A 25,704-nucleotide genomic window follows, 5' to 3' on the forward strand; every position below is an offset into this window, starting at 1 on the left:
AGGGATTAAGAGATGCCAATGATATGAAACACATTTACCTGAGGAAAGCTCCGGTCTGTGGACAGAGCTAGTGTAACAGAGAGACCACATAGACAGCATCCAGCAAAGCTGTGGGAACTAAACTGCACAAGTCCTGTGAAGTTTCTGTCTTACCATGAGACCCAGGTGACTTTCAGTATGGTTTTGGTCCCATCCTTCTTTCTATTCTACTACTACTACTACTACTACTACTGCTACTAATACTTCTACTACTCCTTCTACTTTGCAGGGAAATGGAAATCTTTGCTCTGTCCCAGTGTATATTGGATATATGTAACTTGCTTTTGATTTTTGCAGGGCCTCTGAGCCAAGATTTTTCTTTGAGTCTCAGGAAACTTTTGAGTTGGACTTTTGAGCATTGCCCAAACTGTTAAGAGCATTAGTACTACTGGGGATAGACTACAGTGTTTTGCCTTGTGAGATGAATATGAACATTTGGTGGCCAGGGTAGAATGCGATGGTTTGAATATTAGATGTCCCATCAAAAGCTCATGTTAGGCAATGCAAGAATGTTCAGAGGTGAAATAATTAAATTATGAGATCTGTCAACTCATCAGTGAATTAATACATTTGGTAGAGTAAGAATTTGAATGAATTTCTGTGTCGTAACTATGGTTGGAGGAAGTAGGTCATTGGAGATTTTCCTTTGGGGATTATATCTTGTCCCTGGATCCTCTCTCTTTGTCTGTGTTTCCTGGTTGCCATGAGCTGAACAGCTTTCCTTTACTATACCCTTCCACCATGATGTTCTATCCCACTTTAGGTCCAGAGCAATGAAGTTGACTGACCATGGACTAAGATCTCTGAAACCATAAGCCCAAACACACTTTTCCTCCTTTAGATTGTTCTTGTCAGGTATTTTGGTCACAGTGATGCAAAGCCAACTAATACAATAATGTACTGCATATTTCACAAAAGTTAGAAGAAATGATTTCAACATAAAGGTAAATATTTTAATAGATATGTATAACCTTGTCTGTGCATGACATGGTACACCTCATATACATGCATAAATTTTATGTCAACTAAAAAATAATACAAGTATATCTAACTCTATAACTTCCCCTCAAAAAAAAAAGAAAAAAAATAAGAGAATAAAAATATAAAAATAAGCATGGAATACAGCTTGTTTTTGTCAGATACTAAGGTATATTATAAAATCATAGCATTTAGTATGATATAGAATTAGAATAGAAAAACGGAGTAATATATCAGATTTCTGAGGCCAGGGATACACTTATATACATACAAAAACTTGGAATATTGCAGAATGGAATTACACAAATCACGGATATATTATAGATTATTTTGTAAATACCATTACAGATTATCTTTTCATAGTAAGAAAAAGAAAATCACCTTTTCCCTAAGACTGTATCTTAAGGACAAATATCCTAGAGACATGTGAAAAATAAAACTATAAAGTTAATAGTAAAAGTGTAGCAGAATATCTTTTTTGAACATTAGATCATGAAATTTTCCTAAATAATCCATATAAAATGAAACAAACCAAAAAGAAAAGCAATTATGAGGTTAACTACATCAAAATGTTATTTGTTTCTAAATAATATTAATAGGTTATGGAAAGGAATACATACTTGCTGTGTTTAGGGATTGCAAAGCAATAATATGTAGTATATAAAAGGAAATCTTAAAATTTGCTCATGAACAGAAAGCTCAACCAAACTGGGCTAAGAGTATATTGATTTACAAATAAAGAAAACCAAAATGGTTTTTCCAGTTAGTATCATTGGTGACAATTCAAACAGCAATAACAGAAGAAAAAAGTCAAAATGTTATCTTTCATACAACTACAAAATATTGAAAAGCAGGATAATATTAAAGTCAGGTGAAAATGTAAGGGAAAATCTCGCCCACTGAGAATAAATAGATATAGTTCATTTGGAGAACAATCTCTTAGTATTACATGAAACTGAGGATACAGACAAACTAACAATTTTTTGGTTGTTATGTGTTAAAATCTGGTTATGTGTTCTTGGGAAACCCATTAATGTATTAAATGATAACAAAATCCACAATTATTAATAAGAGATTTATGTGAGGTAGAGAGAATGGTTGTAGGCCTAAGTACCCACAATGATATTTTATTATATTTAAATAACACATTTCTCATATTTAGAAGAAGTGATCTAAACATGGGTAGGTTTCATGAATAGATTTATTTCTAGATATAAAGAATAAAATATGTAAGAGAAAAAATGAGTTTTCTTGCATTATACCACTGAAATAATTTTGAGAAAGAATTCTCAAAATAATGCTACATATATTTTATAAGTAATTATTTATGCAAATAAACAAGTGGAAGAGCTTACACTGAAGAAGAAGAGTGGGTGCTATTGAGAGGTGGGTGATGGAATTAGTAATAAGAAATGAAGAAAAAAATAAAGAGAGAATCACATGTATGTATCATGATATGTTGTATGTGTTTGTTCACTAGAGTTCTAAAAAAGAATGGGAAAAATGTTTATCTATAAAAACCATATACAATAAAAAACCTTCAATGAATCACTTGATTGGAAATATGCATTAAACAATTATGCAACTTGTATTATGAAATTCTCACTTCATAAGGAAACATTTTTATAGGGTCAACAAGTCATTAGGAAATAGAATTTCAGTCTTGGATGAAACTTTTACAAGTAAGTATTTCATTTTCCAGATGAAAAATATTTCAATACAAAATATGAAATGCTTTTTGAAAATCAGTTGAGAGGTACAGTTGCTTTTAAAAATACTTTTTCTGGGCTGGGGCTATAGCTCAGTGGCAGAGCTCTTGCCTTGCACATATAAGGCCCTGAGTTAGATCCTTAGAACCACATAAAAATAAACAAATAAAATAAAGACATGCTGTTTATCTACAACTACAAAAAAAAAATACGTTTCCCAAAAGTCTTAGGTATGCCTCTATCTTTGGCTTCACAATTTTGGCCATAGGAAATAGATATATTTAGCATCTTTACATTGATTTAGTGGTGCCTCAAAGATAGTTAATATATTACAGTATTAATTCTCCACTCTATTGTCTTATTTAAACAAGGCAACAATACTGTAGCTTCCTCAACATTTCTTCATAGAATTATAATTTAATATTGTCATGTGACTTTGGTCATCAAACACAACCCATATTGTAATAAAAGCATTCTCAGGCAAACTTTATTGAATCATCCAATGTCCCCTAAACAAATGCATATGTGAACAACTGTACTTAAGAGTTGATTGTTCAGTTTTCTAACCTGGGGAATAGGTATGAATTCTCTTATCAGATTATGAAAACCTTCCTTTCCTTTTTAAACTAGGCACTAGGAAGTTCAAGAGTTTTTGCATTAACTCTTCATTAGTTTCTTCCACCTTGATTGTCTCGTGTAAGTACCTACTAACTTACCTTGTTACATTCTTCAGCTCTTGCTTTTTGGCACTTGTTATAATAGTTTTATTTAATCTGAATCAGAGCCTTTTGCCAGAACCTATGTAAATCCTTTGTTTGTTTGTTTTTTGTTTACAAGTGAGTAATTGACTTCAAAGAGGCAACTGATATGTCAGTTGCAGAAGCGTTTACCCACAGTAATTTTCTTCTCAATTTGGGACTAACCTCAAACACGATAATGAAGGCCAATCGAGCAGCAAGGATGTGCCAGTATTGTAAGGTGAATTCATAGGGTTTGGAGCTCCAAGGGGGGCCTCGGTAGTCTCGGTACCTGAAACACAAGAAGAAAGAATTTGAAAAATAGATCCCAGGCTCTGTAGTGCACACCTGTAATCCCAGTTAGTAGGAAAGCAAAGACAGAATGATCACAAGTTTGAGGCCAGTCGGGGCAATTTAGTGAGACTCTGTTCAAACTAAAATTTACAAAGGACTGAAAATGTAGCTCAGAGGTAGAATATTTCTAGGTTCAATCCCCAGTACTGTCAATAAATAAACAAAACCCACCGCCAACAAAAGAATATGAAAAATAGAGATCAAAGGGTCAAAGTGTGGAGGTATCAGATTTCCCTAATTTGCCCCAAACTTCAAAATGATAGTTTAAATGGACTCATTGACATTCAGGGGCAGGAGACAGAATGGTGAAGGCAAGCAGAAAAGTTAACAATAAGTTATAAATAAGTACCTGCAGTAACCAGATTTTCCTATACCAAGCTCACTCAAATCAAAGAAGGATAGGCTATTGTTGACATATCCTTTTAAGCAACTAGGAAAAAAGAAAATATTATTTAACTGAGAGTTTCATAACTTTCCAGTAAAATTTCTTCATTAAAATGATAGGATTTTATAAATGCATCATTTCTAACTACATACACCTAGCATCTCAGCTGTTATTATATTCTCTCTCATTGTATCTCTAATTATATCGTAAAGAAACAAACTCCTGTCTATTCCTCCCAGTACTTCTCCTCTTGCACTTTCATCTGGTTTGTATTTATTAGATGGTTTATTAGACACTAGTTACATCCTTGGTTTTAAATCTCTATAAATCTGTGTTTTATAGTACTAAATTCATTTGGAAGAGTAAAAGACCCAGAATACCCAAATCAATTCTGAGAAAGAACAGTGAGGCAAAGGCATCCCTACAACTGATATAAAATTATACTACAGAGCTATAGTAACAAAAACAGCAATTTTTTTTGGATGAGGTGCAAAAAATATATGTTGGAGAAAAGATAGTCTTTTTAATATAACAAATTGGTCCAGGAAAACTGGATATCCATAAGTAGAAGAACAAAACTATTTCCCTACCTCCCATCCTGCAAAAAAACTCAAAGTAGATCAAAGACTTAGAAATTAGACCAAAGAATTTGCAACCACTAGAAGAAAAAATAGGGTCAACACAACAAGACCAAGAATCAATACATGGGATGACACCAAATTAAAAAGCTTCTGCACATCAAAGGAAATAATTAAGAGCATGAAGTAAGAGCCTACAGAATGGAAGAGAATCTTTGCCACCTGTTCCTCTGCCAGATTGATATCCAGAATATATAAACAACACAAAAATCTCAATGCCTAAAAAAACCAAATAACCCAATCAATCCATAGGCAAAAGAACTATGTAGGCATTTCTCAATAGAAGAAGCACAAATGGCCAAATTCAATGCTGAAGAACAAAAAAATCATCACACTTAATATCTTACTGTAATCCCAGCCACTCAGGAGGCTGAGGCAGGAAAATAGCAAGTTCCAAGGCAGCCTCTGAAATGGCGAGATGCTTAGCAACTCAGTGAGAGCCTGTCTCTAAACAAAATACAAAATAGGGCTAAAGTGGCTTAGTGGCTGAGTGCCCCTGAGTTCAATCCTCAGTATGCTCTCCATCTCCAGGAAAAAAAAAAAAAAAGTGATGCTGGAGAAATTAGATACCCTTGAAGAAAGTTAAGTGAACCCACACCGCCTTACAGTACAATGGAGTAAACTAAGGGGAATTAGGATTAGAGGCTTAGAATGCTCAACTGCATTTCCAGAGTAGACATCGTTAAGAGAAAAGATATGAGTAACTTTGAAGAGTTCAGGGAGGCAGCCATGGGGAGCTCTGAATGGTGGGCTGCAAGCAGAGGACACAGGGAACCAAGCACGTAGTAGGGACTGTAGAGATCTGTGTGGCTAAGACAAAGTGAAAAAAGGAAGTCTGTGGCATTCTGAAAGTCAAATGAATAGGACACAGCAACTGAATGATCGATTGTCAAAGCTAATACGTCAACCACTGTGAGAACTGGGAAATGACAAGTGGATTTCAAAATGTGAAATTCATGGCCTTTCTACGGAGTAGTGGGGTATTATCCTTACCAGAGAGAGCATAATGGGGAAGAAGAGGAGGGGGATTGGAGAAATTAATATGGAAAATTCTTTGGATTTTTTGTTTGTTTGTTTGTTTAAAATGGAAGGAAAGACATGAGAATCCATTGGCAGGCAGTCAGAACAAGGCAGGACTTTACATATTGGTTGGAAAAACAAAAGCATATATCAGTGTTAATGTGAAAAAGACAACATTCTGTTTGTAGTGTATGAGAAAAAGGGAATAAATACTAGACTGGTGTTCTCCAGGAATGAGTAAGAGATCTAGGGTACAATTAGATGGCTTTTGCTTTCCACAGGAGCAGAAAGTTCCACTTCTAGGAACTGGGAGAAAGCAGACTGTGTGGGATGCATGGTGTAGGATGCATGGTGTAGGAAGGCAGACTCAATCAGGGATATCTGTGGAAGTTCTTTTCTAATTGGCTCCATTTTCCCAGTTAAGTAAACCTGAGAATGAAGATAAAGAAGGAGGTGCTGAAGCCTTAAGGAGCAAAGAGAAGGTATGGAAAACTTCTCTAAAAAAGAAGAGCAAATGGACTTGGGAAATAAAATGTGTGTTGGGTTCACAAAAGAGAAGTGATAAAAATTTAAAGTGAAGGGGCTGGGGTTGAGGCTCAATGGTAGAATGTTCACCTAGCATGTAGGAGGCACTGGGTTTGACCCTCAGCACCACATAAAAATAAAACAAAGTGAAGCTAGCCAGTGTTTTTGTTTTTCTTCATCCACACTAGCTGTATGAGAACAGTGCAGACTAGACAGAGTGTGGAGATGGCTGGGACTCTGCCAAAGCAGTAAAACATCAGGGGGAAGGGCAGGGACCAAAGTATCCAAGGAAGAGGTTACAATAATTGGCCAGTTGGTTTGTAAGATGGGTAAGAATAGGAAAGAGGATGATAAAGGAAAGGGAGACAAAGATGTGTTAGTACTATTGATATTTTAGAGTTCTATGTACATTCAAAGAGTTGTTGGACATCATTCATTTTACAACTTTAAAATATGTATATTATAATCTCCATCATACAGATTAAATGCACAAGGTTTAGAGAGGGTATGCAACTTTCTCCAGACCTATAATTCCTTAAGTTTTGGGCCTCAGAATCTCATCACATTTTTTAAATTATTGAATACCAGAAAAGCCTTTGTCACAGAGGTATATCTACTGCTATTTTATCACATTAGAAATGAAAACAGATTTAGAAAATATTTAACTATTCATTTAAAAGTGACCATCAAATCTATTGTAAATTAATAAAAGATGGTTCATTTTAAAGAAAAATAGCTATAACTTCCAAAGGGAAAAAATATAGTGATAATGACATTTTTCATATGTTTGCAAATCTCTTTGATATCTGTTTTAACAGAAGATAACTAGGTTCTTGTATCCACTTCTGTATTAAATCTGTTGCAATATGTTGTTTTGGTTCAAGTGTTAGTGGAGAATCTGGCATCATATAGATAAGTAGTTGGAAAAAGAAGGACTATTTTAATAGCACTTCCGATAATTTTGGGTATGTTTCAGTGATAGTACACTAAAGCTACATGGGGTAGCTTCTTAGAGCTTAATTGAAATGTGAAATCTTAAGCCACATTAATGAACATTTCATGCAGTTACATTAAAATACATAGGTCTATCTTGTACATTAACCTCCTTTTATCCATGCATGATTTTGTAATGTCAAATATCAGTCATTTGGAAAATATTTGTGCCCTGAATTATTCAGAACTTCTAAGGTTGGTGTGTGTTTTTACTATAGTCTCTGAAAAAAGAACACAATTTTTAACTTTGTATGAGAAAAAAAATCTCTTAAGTATTGGGAAGCTATGCAATACATAATGTCAAATATTTGCCTTAAAATGACAGACTAGTTTTGTGCATGCACCAGAAGAGTAGCTGCTAAGTACCAACTCCGAATAATCCTAGTTGACTGACAGTCATTATTTCAGGTGGGAAAAGATTTTTCTTAGCTGGAAATCCAACACATGGGTGCATTTTTTTTGAGACACATATCACATCTGGGTATGTAGAAGAAGTGCTCTATGCACATTTCACATTTTGTTACATATAATATTGAAAGGACATTTATTCAAAGGTGGCTATTTTGTAAAAATTAATAATTATTAATGCTTTACTTAAGCACTCTGAATTTTTTTACTGGTATCTTTAAGGTGATTAAATGGTGATGAGGAATATTGTTTGATTCTAATACTTTGAGTTAAGAAGAGCCTCCAGAAATTTTATCTACCATTGCCTTATCACCACCAATGCAAATATAAATACATGAAAAGGGGAAGTAAAGTCTTAGTGTAATTATAAAAATAGTATTGAACTTGTGGACCCTTAGGGACATTTGCAGAGCAGATGTTGAGAATCATGTTCCTAAGACAAACCCGTTGTTAGAACCTGTATTCAACCACATATCTGTCGTATTCTAAATCTTGAAATATTAATTACAGTGATGCAGTGGCTTCAATCTTTTCCCCTTCCATCCTAGGCCCCATGATTTATCATTTCTGCTACCTTCTTGCCAATATCCTTCTCTTCCCTGCCATCTTGTTCTTCTGCCACCTAACTCTGAAAATGTCTCATCTGAATCAATCTATTCCAATTTAGCTGCTAAGCATGCTAGGAAAAATACTTGGAATGTGTGGTGTCAGCAACACATAAGCCCTTCACAACTCTGTTTGAAATTGCTGTACTTCCCCAATCCCTGAATATGGAGGAGACAGATGCCATCTATATGAAAGGCAGGTTCTAAAACAGACACCCAGTCAATCTTACTTTCACCTGCCACTAGGTGGCAATAAAGCCACTAGCAAGTAATCATTAGAAAGAAGGTGGCAGATAAGCCTATATGTTTCAAATTATTAAAATCTACTTCTAGACCATTTGAATTAAGAAAACTGACTTTTGAGGTTTTTGCTATTAATACCTAAACAAGCTTATGTTTACATAGTGTTATAGTTCATAAACCTTATCTCAGACACTTTCTTCATCATAAGGCCCATGGACACTTTCTGTTACAAACCAATCCAGTACAGAGAGATAGTATGTGCCTTTTAGTAAAAGGCAAAGTTAGAATTCAAACCTAAAGTGTCTAACTTAAGACAAAATTCCTTGAAGATGCCAAGATATAAACAATAACAAGATATAAGACAATAACTATCTTTTATGATTGCTCTTTTAGAAAATGAGGCATTTATGTTTAAAGGTATTTCTGTGTTCTGAGAGAACTTCAGTTCATCAGGAGAGTCAAGGGTTAATTTCATCCTAAATCAAGGCTCATCCTGTTGTGGCACATAAACTGCATCTGCATCAATCCTATGTTCCAAGATGCTTCTCTTGGAGAGAGGAGAAGCAGCTTCCTTACTGCTATTCTATCTTCTATTACTACTTTCACATCTAAGGTTAGTCTCCCGCAACAATACTCAGTGCTTCCAGTTTTTCATTGTTCTGCAAATCCACTTTCCTCTTGCATTCTTCCAACACTGTCTTTTAATAAGGAAAGATCTGAAATAGCATATCATCTAATGTAGTGGTTCTAAAAATGTGTCCCCTGGGGCACATCTGGCAATGTCTACAGATATTTTTGATTGTCACTACTTGGCGAACAAGGCATTTACTATTGGTGTCTACTGGGAAGAGGCCAAAGCACACTAGTAAATGTCCTACAATGTATACAAAACAAACTTCCCTCTTGGAAGATTTATCTGGTTTAAAACATCAATAGGTCGGAGTAGTACGTATGAGAGAGGTTGAGGGCAAGATTTCCTGCACTTGGAAACCAGTTGTTGTAAATCCCTTTTAAAACTTTCTAGGCACATAGCTACCAGTCTCTTCATGCTCAGTATCTCTCCAATAATTTCCTTTTTCCCCCCTTCAGTAATTTGATAAACCAGTGTGGGTTTCAATTTCCCCATCTGCATAGTGAGAAGATTGCAGTAGATGATTTCTTAGATTTCCTCCAGTTCTAGAATTTGGCTTCTATAAACAACATGAAAGTTTTAGTATTTTGACATCATGCATTTCAAACTGAAAAAATAGTCTATAAAATTATTTGTTGTAAAAAAATCACAGCTGCTTTTTTTTTAACCTCACTTGATTTCATCTAATAAACATATTATAATTACAATGACCAGAAGAAACATTATTCTTAATGGTCACGAACAAAATGTTTCAAAAGTTCTCATTTTAATTACAAACATAAAAGAGATCAGAAAAAAATGTGTAAATTTCAACCTTACTTTTCATTCTGTGCTACATGATTTGCACAGGGGCCATATTTGTATTCATAGACAAAACGTGGGATGTAGTCAGATGTAATAGCAATTACAAATGCATTGGTGATCACAGCCAATATGCCAATTCCTTCAAGAATTCCAAGCCAGATACCTGATAGGAGAAAGATTAAAGACAGTGAATAAAAATTAACCAAATGAGAACCCTATAATCAATCTTATTTTGAAAAGAATGTCCTACTCATGTTGGAACCACAATCTGTCCACAACTCAGTATAGTATCTCACTCCATCATGATTTATAAATTTTGGTGATATATTGTTTGGTAATAACATGATATATAATATTACATCTGGTACATATTTTTTCCTATAAAGGGAAGGTGAACCCCATCTAAAATATTTGAAAATCAGAATATTATTAGGGCCTGGTTCAGGTTCTGTAACAGTGAGACATAATACATGCACCTAAGATATTTCAAAGCCTAATATATAGAATTTGTTGAGGCAATAAAAACTATGAATAAAAATCTTTTAAATTCTACATCTTTAAGTTCTACATGGTTGTGCACACTCTCAAATGTCTATATTCAATGTGTATTTTGGTTTAATATTTGCCAAATTTCAATTTTTTTCTTTTTATAGATTTTTTTCTTTTACTTTTTATTCTAATTTGTTATATATGACAACAGAATGCATTACAGTTCATATTACACAAATAGAACAAAATTTTTCATATCTCTGGTTGTATGCAAAGTATATTTACACCATTCATGTCTTCATACATGTACTTAGGGTAATGATGTCCATCTCATTCAAGTTTCAATTTAAAGTTAAAATACACACACAAAAAGAGATAAAATCCATAAAGACTAGTTGACATTTGCTACTTCTTAGGAGGCAAATCTGGTGTCATATAGACAAACAAATTAGCTTCTGATGTTGCATATCACATCAGTATGCTATTGATTATATTCAAATCTGATGTTTCAACTAGGATTAAACTTGACTTTAATAATATTGATAAGAAAAAAGTTCTAGAAAAAATTACTCAGACATGCTAAACGTGATTGGGTAATATGGTAACTTTGATTTCTCCTCCCCTTGTTTTTCAAACTCTTTATAATATACCTACATCAAGCTACAATTAAAAAATTAAAATAAGAAAGGATTTTAAGGTTTAGCTAACTAGGGAGATCATAAGGCAAGAAATCAAAATTCATAAAATAATACTAAATATATAAAAATGTTTATTATTTTAAAAAAGTTATGTTATTCAGTCAAAAGAAAGTAGTCTGGGAGAAAAGTGTTGAATATACAAAAGATCCTAAAATGTTAATGAGAAAATTAAAGGAAAAAATGGACAAATAGTACAAATAAAAATATGTTAGGGGAGTGAAAATAACTAATAATGTCTTAAAAAATTTTAATCACTAGTATTTTGAAAAATGTCCTTTAAAGAAAAGAATAAGACTTTTTAAATAAAATATAGATGGTCAAATACCATCCAATGTTATTCAGGAATATAATGAAATACTTTACATTGTTGTTGGAATGATTTACTACTTATTATTAGTTATTAACTAGTCAGATATATCTTAAAATTAAAATACGTTTGTTTTTAATCCAGTAGGCCTACTTTTTGATCTATATTATAAATACACTACTTATATAATGTATATGGATACATGATATAAAATATTTATCTATATCTATTATATTTATTACTATTAAGAAAGAAAATAAAATTTCTAAATGGTTGTAAATTTTTATCTTATATCTTTACTATGAATACCATAATTCTATTAAAATGAATTAGACTTATATTCTGAGGTGGAGAATGTTTATGAAAACACATGCAGAATCCTATTTATGTATATGATTATATTTCTGTATGTTTGTATGAGCAAGTAAAGCACTGACAAAGGATGCATGCTGAACTGATGCACTGATTACCCGAGGTAGAAAACTAATGGAGAAGACGGATTATTACTTATTTCTTTTTACATATTTTTGTTTTTTAGCTTAAACAAAGCCACATACAGTAAAGTTAAAACAACCTATCTATTGAAAGTTACAATAAATGCTAATTAAAACTGGAATAGGGGCCTGAGGCTGTAGCTCATTGGCGGAGCACTTGCCTAGCATGCAAGAGGCACTGAGTGTGATCTTTAGCACCATATAAAAATAAACAAATAAAATAAAGGTATTTTGTCTATATACAACTACAAAAATTTAAACAAAAACTGGAATGGGAAAGGTTTTTAATCCTTTTTAAATTTATTTTTTACATTTTCATTAATGTGTTTTTATTGATTTAATAATGAAATTAACAAATGTACCAAAGTTAAAGGACAGCAAGAGTAATAACTTTAATTGCTTAAAAGAATGAGTATTCTAAAACAATGAACAAAAATACCCTGGGAATTTAAACTGCATGACATTGAATCTCTACAGATTAGCATATGTGAAACAGACTTAGGTAACTATGGAATAGAATGTATGTCAGAAAATTTAACTAAAAAAGGAATAATACAGTACTTTAAAAAAATAAAATTCCCCCCAAAACAAAAGGAAAAATGTGTGATTATTTTTAAATAAACTTGAATTTACTATTCAAAACTAAGGGTTATTAAAGTAATATGAAAAACAAGTAGCATATCAATGGGACAAACAGATTCTAGAAATAATAGTTAAGATTACACAGAATTGAGCAAAAAAGAGAATTCAAATAATTCCTCCAAAAAACCTGGGTTATTTAATACTTGACTTGGAAAAAATCAAACAACAGAAAAAAGAAAAACTGAATCTCAATTTCATCAATAATAAATTAAGCAGATTAACAATTTAAATAAAATCTCAAATGCCAACAAACAACAAATAAAAAGAGAATATTATATAGACATGTCTAAATAACATAACACTGAAAACAACTTGTGAAAAATCATGAGTTCTAAAAGGACTGTCACAAATGATAATATCTATAAGGCAGGGCTGGGGATGTGGCTCAACTGGTGGCCCGCTGGCCTGGCGTGCGTGCGGCCCGGAATCGATCCTCAGTGCCACATGCCAGCGGAGATGTTGTGTCCGCTGAGAACTAAAAAAAAATGAGTGTTAAAGATGAGGTTCTCTCTCTCCCTCTCTCTCTCTCTCTCTTAAAAAAAATATAAGGCACATAGGTGCACAAAATTTATATAAAATTTTTAAAATTTTATTTATGAAAAAGTAAATGAATTAAAAAACATCATTTTAATACTGTTTGCTAGATGTATATACATATATACATATAAATGTAGCAACGTTATATATATGTTAAGATATATGTGTACATAAACATATGTCTATATCAAGATTCATAGTACAAACACAGAGAGAAAAATTACCAAATTAGATATAATGGCTGAAGTCTATAATGCAATTAGAAAAGAATAAATATAAACACTTTTAATTTTATAGTAATAAAAATCCAAGGAAATACAACAAGAAAATGTTTTTTTCCCTCATTAGAGTGTCAAGGAGAGAACAATTTTAAAAATCCTTATTATACTTACAGTGGCTTAGGAAATGTACATTCATATACAGATTGGTACAGAATTTCTGGAAAACATATTATCAATATTTGTACCAAAATTTTATATGTACATGCTCTCTGAACAAGTGTTCCATTCAAGGAATTTATTCTGATGAAATAATAGGATGGGCCTGGGGTTGTGGCTCAGTGGTAGAACGTTTGCCTTGCACGCATGAGGCACTGGGTTCAATCCTCAGCACAACATACAAATAAATAAATGGAGATAGTGTGTCCATCTACAACTGAAAAATTTTAAAAAAAGAAATAATTGGACAATTTTTGTGTGAAGATATTCACCTCAGCATTGTTTATAATAATAAAATAATGAAGCAATCTAAATATCTCTATAGACTATTGATTTTAAAAAATGCCATATTGGAGTTTTGTGCAACAATTGTGTAGAATGGGGCATATTTGTGCATATTAACATGAAAAGATATATGAGAGAGTCTTTCAGTTACAAAGCTATGAACTAGTATATTTAAAATGAACTCACTTCCAACCAAATTATTATGCATTTTATTATTTTTAACCAAAAAGTATTGAGTCTTGTTATGGTTGGAAGTCTTGTTATGGGCTTCTATGGGAGCCCACAATAGAAGTTCACATTGTTTTAAGTGATCTCAAGCCATCTTTTCTTACACCATTTGTGCTGCTACAGCATAATACCGGAGGCGGGTAATTTTGTAAAGAACTAATATTTATTTCTAACTATTATGGAGATAGAAAATCCAAGATCAAGGCACCAGTGTGTCATGAGTATACAATTTCCAGTCTTTGAGATGGCACCTTATTGCTTCATTCTCTGGAGGGGACAAATGTTGTGTCCTCCCATGGCAGGAGAGCAGAAGAGAATGAACCCATTTCCTTGAGCCCTTTGACATGCACTCTAATCTCCAAAGAGCACTCACCTCTTACATATCATACCTCAATACTCTCACATATTGGTGATTAAATACGAATTGCACACCCTTTGGCATTAGCAAAGCAAAAACCATTTAATAACTTACCTATGTCAGTTGCTCGGGCTGGCAGAGGCCTCCTCCACTGGGTGACGAATTTATATGCATCAAGCCTGATTTCAATGATATTGTTTAACAAAGCCAAAAGCGGGGCCAGAGGAAAAGCTGCTACAAAGATGGTGGTAAAGCCAAATTGCAAAACTGTGAAAAGAGAAACTAGTTAGAAAATGAATAATATAAACAGCGCATCATTTATTGAGTGCCTCTTTTGGGTCAAATTAGGAGCTTTACATAAATTGTCTTTAATCTTTTCTATACTCCTACAAAGTAAATATGCTTATCTCATTTCACAGTTGAGGAAATTTTCACTCATATGTGTTAAGTAAACTTGCTAAAGGGCACATGGCAAGAAAATGTTTAAAACTGCATTCAGAGATCTGAACTGATTTAAATTCTATGTTGTCTTCACTTCGATGTAATGAAGCATGAAGGAAGGGGAAAGGAGAAAACCGGGAATGAAGGCAGAGGAGGGAGCACAAAGAAAAGAGTAGGAGCCTGGTAGGGAGGGAGAACAGGGAAAAGAAGTAAAAGAGAACAGGAGGCCTTGAAGGAAAACTCTTGGCTCTGGAACAGACTCAAGGGACCTACAGTCATCTTGACCTCTCTTTTTATAGATGCTAAAACTGGAGGCCAGAGAAAAGCAAATGTCAAGTCAGTAGCCAGTAAATTCTAACAGTTGGAATGGGAATCTTTATTTTCTTAACATAAATAAATAAGATTCTTGAAGAAGCTGAGACTTAGACTTGGATCTAAGCAAAGATTTATTGTGAAAAAGAATCACTATTTTCTTTGTAGGCGATGCAAGTGTTTCTTTACAAAGGAATTGGTTTGTTTCATCAAACTATTTTGCTCAGAAGCTAGGGGCTCCCCTGTGAGAAAAACCCTCATCTGGCTGTCAGAGAACAAAATGTGTGACCCTTCCAGCAACACTGCTCCACACCTCTGGCTCTGCTGAGATAAAGATGCAGATGTGGTTTAGAATGCTTGGGGCTGGAAAGGAGACACATGTTTTCTTCTCTTGAACCAAAGCCCATGTGGCTTGGAAAACCAATATCAAGAAGGTTCTGCAGAATATTCTTTCCTTACCCATTTCTAAGTATTCATCCATCAGGCCATGTATGTTCATGGGCTGCAGATTCCAGTCATTTTCCCACTGAGGTATAGAGGCATCCTGTATTCCCCTCTTGATTTTATGTCGTGACCACCAGTTCTGGATCAGCCTACACCACAGAGAAGACCAAAGCATTCTGAGTTCTCATTTCAGCTCTGATGCACAATCATCGTTTATTAAGAAATGAGATATACTCTTGGGATACATTAAGCATTTCTGAGAACTGATGATCTCAAATTTTAAAATGTTAAAAAAATTAATTCTCTAATTCCAACAAATAGCTTTTAAATTTTTTTTGTAAATCTTAACAACCCTAAAATGGTTTAGAATGGGAGAACAGACCCTATCCTTTCAGAACTCTCCTAGATATAGACTATAAACATCTACATATCTATTAGGAATCCATTACCTATACACAAAGATGGTCCTTGATATTGATTAGACAAGCATCCATTTCTATGATTCTTTTTTCCACCTACACTTACACATTTTTATAGTACTTAAACTTCTACAGTACCTGTCATGATTAGGTCTGAGAACTTCATTGCTCATTATGCAACATTTTCTGGACTCTGTTCTCTGTATATGAATAAAATTATGCTCCATGAAAAGTAAGTGAGCCATAGATAGGGCTTCAGGGGACCTAGATTGTAGCCCCCAACATGCAGTACATTAGATGTGATTTGTATCAAATCACTTCTCCTCCTTGAGTTTGTAAACATGAAAAATTTGAGCATATGAGTGATTATATTCTGCTATTCTAGTGAAGAATAATTGTCAGGAAGTGGATCTGTGTACATGAGGCCAGTTTTTAGTCATGGAAATGAAATGACAATGCTCTTTCTCTAGGCCAGGAGTGGTCTTAAAATTATGTGGCTCAAAATATCCTGGTCTGCATATATTATGGATTCCTGGGTAATGAATTAAGAATGTGGCAAAAACTACCTCCAGGATGAGATGAATCTCACAGAAGTGAGTAAACAGTACTAGATGCTCGATTTCAATTAATCATGGACCTAAGCTTCATGTAACCATGGTTAGGTTAAAACATCAGGCCGTGCTCCAACAAATGTCACATAGAGTTTCTTCTTAGAGCTTTTTCTTAGAGGCTGGAGGATGGAACTGAGGCACACCTGCTTGTTTCTATTTTATTTATTTGGGTTTTGCTTAAAATTTTATTTGAAAACAGAGAATTGTGGTTAAAAGCTTTGTAAACTACAAGTTGATGGCTGATTCACTCCTGCTAAGTTTTCTTCAGTAAGGCCTTTGCCTAGGGAGTTGAAAAACACCAGCCAGATGTCCCCTGCTCTGGTGCCCTCAATACTTGATATATGTGATCCAGGCTGACCCCTGCAACAAGTCCAGAATGACAAGTGCTTCCAAAGAGCATGGTATGCACGGCACTCCATCCATCATGATGGCACAATTATCCTGATATCAGACTAACTATTATGCTGTCCTGATGGTGCTTATGCAATACTCACAACACGCCAGATCCTGAGCTACACAAGTTCTCTCAGGTCCTCTCACATGATGCTTCCCAAATCCTATGTTTCCATGTGGTGAATCAAGGACAGGAAGGGACAAGACAAACAGACTGGGATCCCCAATCCTCCATCCCTGATTCTCTCTTCATTTAGAAGAGATTTGCTTTAATCTGTTTTGAATTTTGAGGATCTCTATAAAAATCTCTTCATGAAAGAGTCCTATACCTTACAATTAAGGTTGAAAATCCATTGGGTCAACTCATTTAGTCTTCATAAGTTTTAAAAATGAAAAAATAGTCTCAAAGTGAAATGAATTTTAAGTGAAATTAGTAAAGACCAGAGAAGAAATTAGAACAAGGCCTGGGCAACTCTAGGTCTATGCTCTAGGACTGTTGTAATTTAACCAATGCTATATGGCAAACTTCAGGGTGTATATCATTTCTCCAACCCTCAGATCTCTGCTCAGGAATGCTCTAATATAATTTGTAGGGCCATGAGGGAAAAGTAATCTAAGTAAATTTAATTTACTCAATTTTAATTTACTCAAAATTAAATTCAATCAAGCCTAAGCCACATATATGCTTCACTGACTAATCAGTTCTTCACCCACAGTCAGAAAGTACTCAAAATAGTCATTTTAATCTTTGGCTGATTAGGTCTCAAAGCTCCACCATCACATTGTTTTAAATGTCTTGCATTTAATGGTATATTGATGGAAATAATATTTTAATATGTATAAAAGTGGACATCTAACATCTCTGTCAGCATTTCACCATTAAAACTTAACTAAAAGGACAAGTTTAGAATGCTATTATTTGATGCTATCATAATCAGTTCTGTTCAAATCATTTTTGAGGGGCAAGGAGGAGTTATAAAGAGTGCCAAATGTAAAATCATGCAGCCCATTATTCTCCTGGGAGTAACAACGATTATTGGTCTGCTAGTAGTCCAAAGAAACCAGAAAAAATGATTTTTTATCTTCAAGAACATGTAATGTAAAAAATCTCAAAAATAGCAATAGGTGCCTTACCATGTTGAACTAGTTACTCTACATCAATATTTCCTTCATCCTTGTAGCTGTTCTTAAGGGACAGGTAACTCATGATGGTGATCTCATCATAGAAAGGTGAAATTGGAGGGTCAGAAATGCTTATTTACTTTTACAGCATCATGCATTTAGTAGGGAGCTGAAAGGGAAATAAAGCTCCTTTGTCTGTCACCCATCCTGAATGCTTAAGCACTAGTTGCCATCTCTCTCCTTCATAACTATATATAAAGCAAGGTTAAAGCATGCTCACGGGTATCCCAACTCCATGAAGTTGTTCCATATTTGCTTCAAAAACATGATAACACCCATCTGGAGGCAGAGGTCTATCAAACAGCCGCTAGGATGACACTGGAAAGAAACAAGAAGAGCAATAATGATCTGCTCTTTTTTCCCACCATTAAATTGAGCAATAAATCTAAAGCAATAAATCTCAAAACTGTTTCATGCATAAAGAAAAAAATAAGAAATGGCATGTGTGAGGACACTGGGAAGGAAATTTCTTAATAGTTATAATGTAATACTGATTAAAAATAACAACAGCAATACAAACAAATCTAACTTTTGATGAGTACTTACTATCTGCCAAGCTCTGTGTTAGGTATGATCACATTTGATAACTGCTATGGAATACTATATACCATTAACAATCAGGTAGTAGGAGAATAATTCTATGGCACATGTTTTTATATATATTGGTTTTTTAACTTCAGAATAATTTTAGATTTATTGAAAATTTGTAGAGAATTCCCAGACATTCTTCACTGAGTTCCTTGCCTTTGCTCCTTATGTTATTATAGTATAGTTGTCAAAGCTCAGAAGCCAACGTTATTACATTGCAACTAACTAGATTCCATATGTTATTCACATTTCATCAGTTTTCCTCACACTGCTGGACAATTTAACTCAACATACGCCATTGCATTTATTTTTCTTCTCTCCCCTTTCTCTCTGATTTGATCATTTTTTATAACTTGATAATTTGAAGATCTCAGAATAGATATTCCATGGAATGTCACCCAGTCTGGATTTGTCTGATGCTTTTCTCATGTTAAGACTGTGGTTTTGTACATTGGAGAAAGATCACAGAGGTGAGGATTACATCCTATCAGAGATACTTCATACAGAACATTACTGGCTATGTTAACCTATTTGATTGATGCAGTGTTTTCTAGGGTGTTTTACTGCAAAGCTACTCTTTTTTATTCTTTCTCTTTTTAGTCTTTACAAGTGAGCCACTAAGTCTAGGCCACTCTCAAGATGATAGAAAAGTGTTAAAAGTCCACCTCCTGGAGAGGGAATACCTACATATATTAGAATGCATTTTAAGTGATAAAGGTATATCACAAAATAGTTTGTCAGTATGATCCCAGTGTTTTCTCCACTGTGCGCCTCTGCTTTTTTAGATTTTCAATCTAAAAAATATAAGAATATATACGCACACACAAAAATGATTTCAGTGAAAATTACAACCCATGTATTTTGCTTGAAAACTCTGCACTATAGAAGTTATTATGGTGGGAAAGCGTAGGTCTGTTTCTTTAGAAATGAGCTCATGTCCTGCTCATAAGGATGATAGTCTCTACAGCTTTGATCCACAGTTTCTATTTCTATCAAATTGGTACTAGTAGGACTTCAAAAGGAACAAATAATTAAGATGCAAAAGAGTCTGCTTTCCCTGTTCCAGCCCAGTAACTTAATACGCTCTGAGCCAGAAAGGGTTTGCCAGTGGACATGCTTACTACGCGAAGAGGAATAAATTCACCTTTCCAAGCATGCCTCTTCTTTCTAAATGAATTTAGGACCCTTGAACTCTGCCATGTACATCCAATAACTGTGTTCTGGAGAAGGTCTAAAGCTAAATAATTACTAAGCCACAGAGTCAGATCATAGATCATAGTGGCAAAATGAAGCTCTTAATTTTTGTAGAAAGATTTAGAGGCAAATTGACTTCCCTAAGGTCACGTAACACTGACTGGCCCTGTGGGAAGAAAGCTGTGGTCCCTTGCCCTCTAATACACTGCTTTATACTATGCTAGGATAAATTCTACATACCAAATGTGTTCTTTGCCTTGAAGTACCCGATTAACACAATATATTATTGTGTAGGCCAGAATAAATAAGACAATCATAGGACCATGTGAATGGATTATTCCCCATAAAAGGTAGTGGGCCAAAGTGGGGAGGCTAAAAGACAGGTCATTTACAATTTTGTTGAAATGGAGTTTTGATGACTTTGAGATTTATAGGGAACAGAAAGGGATGTTTCTGTTCCCTATAAATCAGATCTAAGGATGTTTGCTGGTTTGCCCGATTCACGTAATGCTGTCCTTGAGTTAAAAGTCAGTCTTTCAAAAGTCTAAAAGTCATTTGGTAAAAATATCCAACTTTGTGTAAAAGCATGTAGATGAGTGTGCAGAAGTCCCAGGCAATCATCCCAACTGCACCATCAAAATCATATGATCAGGGACAAACCAGAGCTCAAAGTTTTCACATTTAGTCCTGATGAAAACCTGGTGTGAAGGGTGTTGATAACCTCACTTTATAGATGATGAACCTGGGGGGAAGACAGGACTATCAGATTCCAATACCCCTGATTTTTCACTTAAAGTTCTCTATGCCTTTGTTTCCTCATCTCTAACATAAATGTAATAAAATTGTATGATAATCAAATGAATTAATGAATGAAAAGTACTCACAATTTCTGGAATTTGCTAGTATATAATAAGCACTCATAATAATATCACATATAATTTTTTAAAATTTAATATTGTATTTACATAAAAATTTTGTGACATAGCATATAGGTCTAATATGAGATTCCCAAGTCCAGGTCAGCCAGATCATAGGTGTTCAAACACAAATTTTAGCATTTTTTTCTTCTATATAATGGTTATCTGTAATTATGCCTAGGGTTTTACATGCACAATCCAATTTAATCCATCAATGGCCAATAATGATATAGCTACATGTAGCAGCAGTTTTTTAAAAAAGGAATGGAGATTTATAGATATTAAAAAAGATCTTGCCTTTGGGTGGGAAAGGATTAGAGTATAAACTGTCAGAATCCAAAGACAAAATATTTATTTTGTTTTGTGCTTACATCATATTCTTTAAGATTCCTTAATCTGTTCATCTCATATTATCTACCATAGGTCCAGCATAGAATATGTGCCAATAAATATTTCTTGAATGAATGAATTCAGAGGATCAATTCTTATCTTATATTCTTTACCTTTCTCGTATCTATATTTACAGGATTTCTGGAGTATATTACAAGCCTGAATTTTTTCACTTCTCTGAATTTTTTCAAAGCACATAATACTTTCTTAGAAAATACAATCACCACATAGCTCATATATCCTATGGAAAATGTCTAGCATAGTTATGAAACATTTTTTACTGACACCAGCATTATATTTTTTTTCTGGGATTTTCAGATATCAATCAAGATTTCCAATAATGTCATGATAAAGAATAAGGATATACAATTAAATGAAATTATTGGTGACAGTAGCCCCAAAGTGGTATCAATATGTAGACCTATCTGGCTATAATCACTGTGTAACCCATCCTATTCTTCCTAACTTCAGTTAAACACTCCTGAAAAAGTCAGCCTTGGGTCACTAATAGGGTAAGTGATCAGATTTTAGCAATTATAATTTTGGGCCTTGAAAGAAAACTGCTAGTTGGACTTGGAGGTTTCCAGGCAGTTCCAGAATCATGAAAGGCCTTAGTCTGTCTTTGGCCAATACAATAATTCCTCAGTAATTGTGGAGACAGAACTTTGGTAAATACTAGCAATCAGCACTAGGGTGATGCTAATTGTGTTACGCAAATTATCTCACATATATATGTATATGTAATTTGGCAGCCTAAGGATTACTGTTGTCAATTTAGGATGAGGGAACAGAAGTTCAGGAAATTTAAATTGAGAGCAAAGAAAAAGATACAAGTTTAGTTAGCATTTGAGCCAGGTTTTTTATTAATTAATTCTTTTATAAAGCTTATGTTCTTAGGAAACTTTAGACTTTATCTATGTTGCAATCAATTTCTAAAATGATCTGAGAAGACAACATTAATGTGCCCTCTCATGAGATGTGAGGAGCTTCTTAGAAACTAGAAATACCTCTAACCTCAGTTTTCTTGGGGAATCTTTTTTCTCTTTCTAAATCATAGCCTTCTATTAAAGATACTTTGTTTGAAATTGGGTTTTACATTAGAATAATTAAAACGGTTTGAACTAGAAAAGGAAAAGACATTTTGGCTAGGCATGGTGGTACATGCCTGTAATCTCAGTGACTTGAGAAGCTGAGACAGGAGGATCATAAATTACAGGCTAGTCCTAGCAACTTAGCAAGACCCTGTCTCTAAATAAAAAAAATAAAAAGAACTGGGGAGTTATCTCAGTGATAAAATACCCCCAGTACCAAAGAAATACCTTCTGACCAATAAAAATAGAATCCAGAAATACCAGAAATAGACACATTATAATATACAGAATATGATAAATATAAAATCTCATTTTGCAGAGTGAAAGAAATTCTTTTATTAAATGTGTCTTTCTTTTATTGGAAAAATTACTTCATTACTCTTTACATCAAAACAAATGCTTAATGTGTAAAACACATCACTCTACATCACTCTTTTGAAAATAACAGTAAAAATATGTTCTTATAGAATTCCTCTCAGTGAAAAAAATATGTTTTGGCATGGTACAAATCTCAAAAGCCATCCAAGCAGTGATTTTTTTTTTTAGAAAATTATATACAATTTATAAAAAAATGTATCAAAGCTAACCTAAAAGAGAACAAAATGAAGAGAGATCTGCAGCAACTTAGTAAGATTACAATCTAATTTTGTTAAGTTTGTAAATTAATAAAGCAGAGAAGTAACTCAATGAAAATATATAGGAATAATACACACAAGTGTGCATAGAAATTTAAATGTCCAACAAATATACAAAAAATATTGTTCATCTGACTCAAAGCTAAAGAAGCTAAAATTTAAAAAGAGAATCTTTTCTGATTAACAGATTGTTTAAAACAAATGTTTCTGTTGGCAAAAATCTGAGGAAGCAAGACTCTACATTGTCAAGCAATGGTTGGCCTTTTGAAGTACGATTTCTCAGTCTTAGGGAAAATATACAACATGCTGCAGTGTATATAGCATGCAGAGATACTACTCCTGTACATTGTTTTCCACAGAACATACATATTGCAAATCAATAAACAAATATGAGCGTTTGGCAGATATATTGGCATATCTATATGTTGATATTTTAAATAAGGTTTCTTCTGGACCAAAATTTCCCTTTTCCCTAACTTATCTAAAACTTTGGAAATCCATGCAATAGATAATACCAATTTCCAAAATGAGGAAATTGCTGGAGCTAAGTATCTGTGGTTTGTGAATGGAAGAATGTGATAGAAAATAATAAAAGAGAGTTGAGGTCAGAGTCTTGAGATTTGACTAGTCAAAAGCCATTTTAAAAATATGTATAGTTGCTTCCTTTTAGAACCTAAAGGAATTCCTCTCTACAATGATGGGCCTTCCATATGCCTGGGCTTCGTATTCTCTCCCCAACCCCCAACCCTCCTATAGTCACTGGTCCATCTCTGTGCCCATCCACTCATCCATGCTCACAAGATTACTTACTTCTTCTAATCTCCACCGGTCAAAAAGTTTATTGTATTTTCCTGGATGGCCTACAAATCTGTTTTTTTAAAAAAAAAAATAAGAGAGAGAGAGAGGGAGAAAGAAAAATAAAATTAATTCAATAGCAGTTAAGTGAAGAACACCTGCTAACCGCCACACCAAGTATGTGTGTGGGTAGACATAAAAGTTCACTGGTGCAGTTTGTCCCCAGCTAACTTTTGTTATGCTTAGACAACATCCAAGTACTTGATTTAAGAAGGAAAAAGTGATGCATGAACTCAGTACCAAAGGGTCAAGGAAGTACAGACAAACCAACCTGATGGCATTTAATAATTCCACACATAGTTGTAATGTCTTCTGGACCAAGGTCAAGAATATTACCATAATGTGCTGAAAGCTTTGGTTCAAAATGTTTCAAGCATCAGTATGTTACCATGACACTGGGTGGAAATTTTCATTGCATTATGTTTTTGCAGCAAAAATGTAAAAACAACAAGAACAACACTAAAATGATGATTTGAAGAAGTTTACATGTTGAGAAATTATAATTTGTAATTATACAAAAACTATTTCTTCTTTAACAAAATAATAACTGATGAGTAGATAGTCATAATTCAACTTAAGAATAGGACATACATTTTAATTTTTTTGTGCCAACTTTAATTGGCAGTGGCTACAGAAATCACCTGAACATGCATATGATGGTCAATTAGGACAATCATCCAAAGCAGGTTTCAAGAATTTAATATCTCTGTTAACAAACTGGCTAGGGAACTATTTCTTTTGGTTTTTACTCTGCAAAGATAACACATAGAATGTTGACTTACCTTCCCAAAAAGAAAGCGATATAGAAAATAGAACTGTTTAAATTGACAAATTGGAAAAGGAACATCTTCAGGGCAAAGCTGTTTTCCCATTCAGATTCTGTTCGTGGATATTCTAAAAAAAAGCAATATGAACATCCTTTTTTAGTTCTCAAAAATATTTTAAACTCTGGTTTGCCTAATATTAACATAGTCACATCTGATTTTATTGTTACTATTTTCTTGATAGATGTGCTCTTGTTTCTTAGTTATTAGTCATTTTTTCACCTTTTGTATTTATTATTTTTTCTTTTCATCTACATATGGCTGGATTTCATTTGTTGAAGTTCAGTTTGAGTTCCAGTCTTCAAAATTGCAATTGTTTAATTGTTTACAAAGGAAAATAAAAATAGATATATGGAAATAAATTTGGAGATAAATGCAAACACAAAATTTATTTTTGTATTCATTTTCTGATTTGTTTTTTCTTATTCTGTATTTTGTTAATTTTATCAGAAATCATCATGTATCTGGTGTTTTAATTTTTTATGCACTCTTTTGAAAAGAATTTATAAGTCCTCTGCAGAAAATTAGAACAAATTGAAATAATAAATGCCTTATGGTGGTTATTAAGCCATCTTTCTGTTAATTATGAAATTATAATAATCTCTAACACCCAAACCCTAAAATAATAAGGCAAGTAAAAAGCTAAAAAACACTTTAATTTAAAATATAATTGAAAAATATGTAATCAAATTACTAGCGAGTATTTAAGTTTATTAAAAAATACATTTAGATATTGCAATGGTCTGTCTTCCTATTATCTTGCCTACAATATTAGGTCTTCCCTGTATATTTATTTTATGAATGAAGATATGCATGCCAAACGTTATAACAGGAATTGAGAATGTCAGAGGAAAATGCATTTTG

The 25,704-nt window shown here is 33.6% G+C and overlaps 1 protein-coding gene across 6 annotated transcripts in view; it reads right to left on the reverse strand.

Moving 5' to 3' along the window:
- The window catches only part of Ano3 (anoctamin 3), a 400,060-nt gene that overhangs the window by 5,957 nt on the left and 368,399 nt on the right, over nt 1–25,704 (reverse strand). For 5 of the 6 annotated variants that reach the window (XM_078046318.1, XM_078046317.1, XM_078046316.1 and 2 more), the window contains 8 exons: nt 24,799–24,910; nt 23,972–24,029; nt 18,567–18,664; nt 15,757–15,890; nt 14,659–14,811; nt 10,085–10,232; nt 4,167–4,247; nt 3,650–3,755 (listed from right to left, as the gene is read on the reverse strand). In XM_078046318.1, the coding sequence (XP_077902444.1) occupies nt 3,650–3,755; nt 4,167–4,247; nt 10,085–10,232; nt 14,659–14,811; nt 15,757–15,890; nt 18,567–18,664; nt 23,972–24,029; nt 24,799–24,910 (890 nt within the window). Of the gene's footprint in view, nt 1–3,649; nt 3,756–4,166; nt 4,248–10,084; nt 10,233–12,424; nt 13,175–14,658; nt 14,812–15,756; nt 15,891–18,566; nt 18,665–23,971; nt 24,030–24,798; nt 24,911–25,704 lie in introns of those variants that run through there. The other variant, XM_078046319.1, reaches the window with a different exon arrangement.

Source organism: Ictidomys tridecemlineatus, chromosome 4 (genome assembly GCF_052094955.1).
Source record: "Ictidomys tridecemlineatus isolate mIctTri1 chromosome 4, mIctTri1.hap1, whole genome shotgun sequence".
Taxonomy (NCBI): domain Eukaryota; kingdom Metazoa; phylum Chordata; class Mammalia; order Rodentia; family Sciuridae; genus Ictidomys; species Ictidomys tridecemlineatus.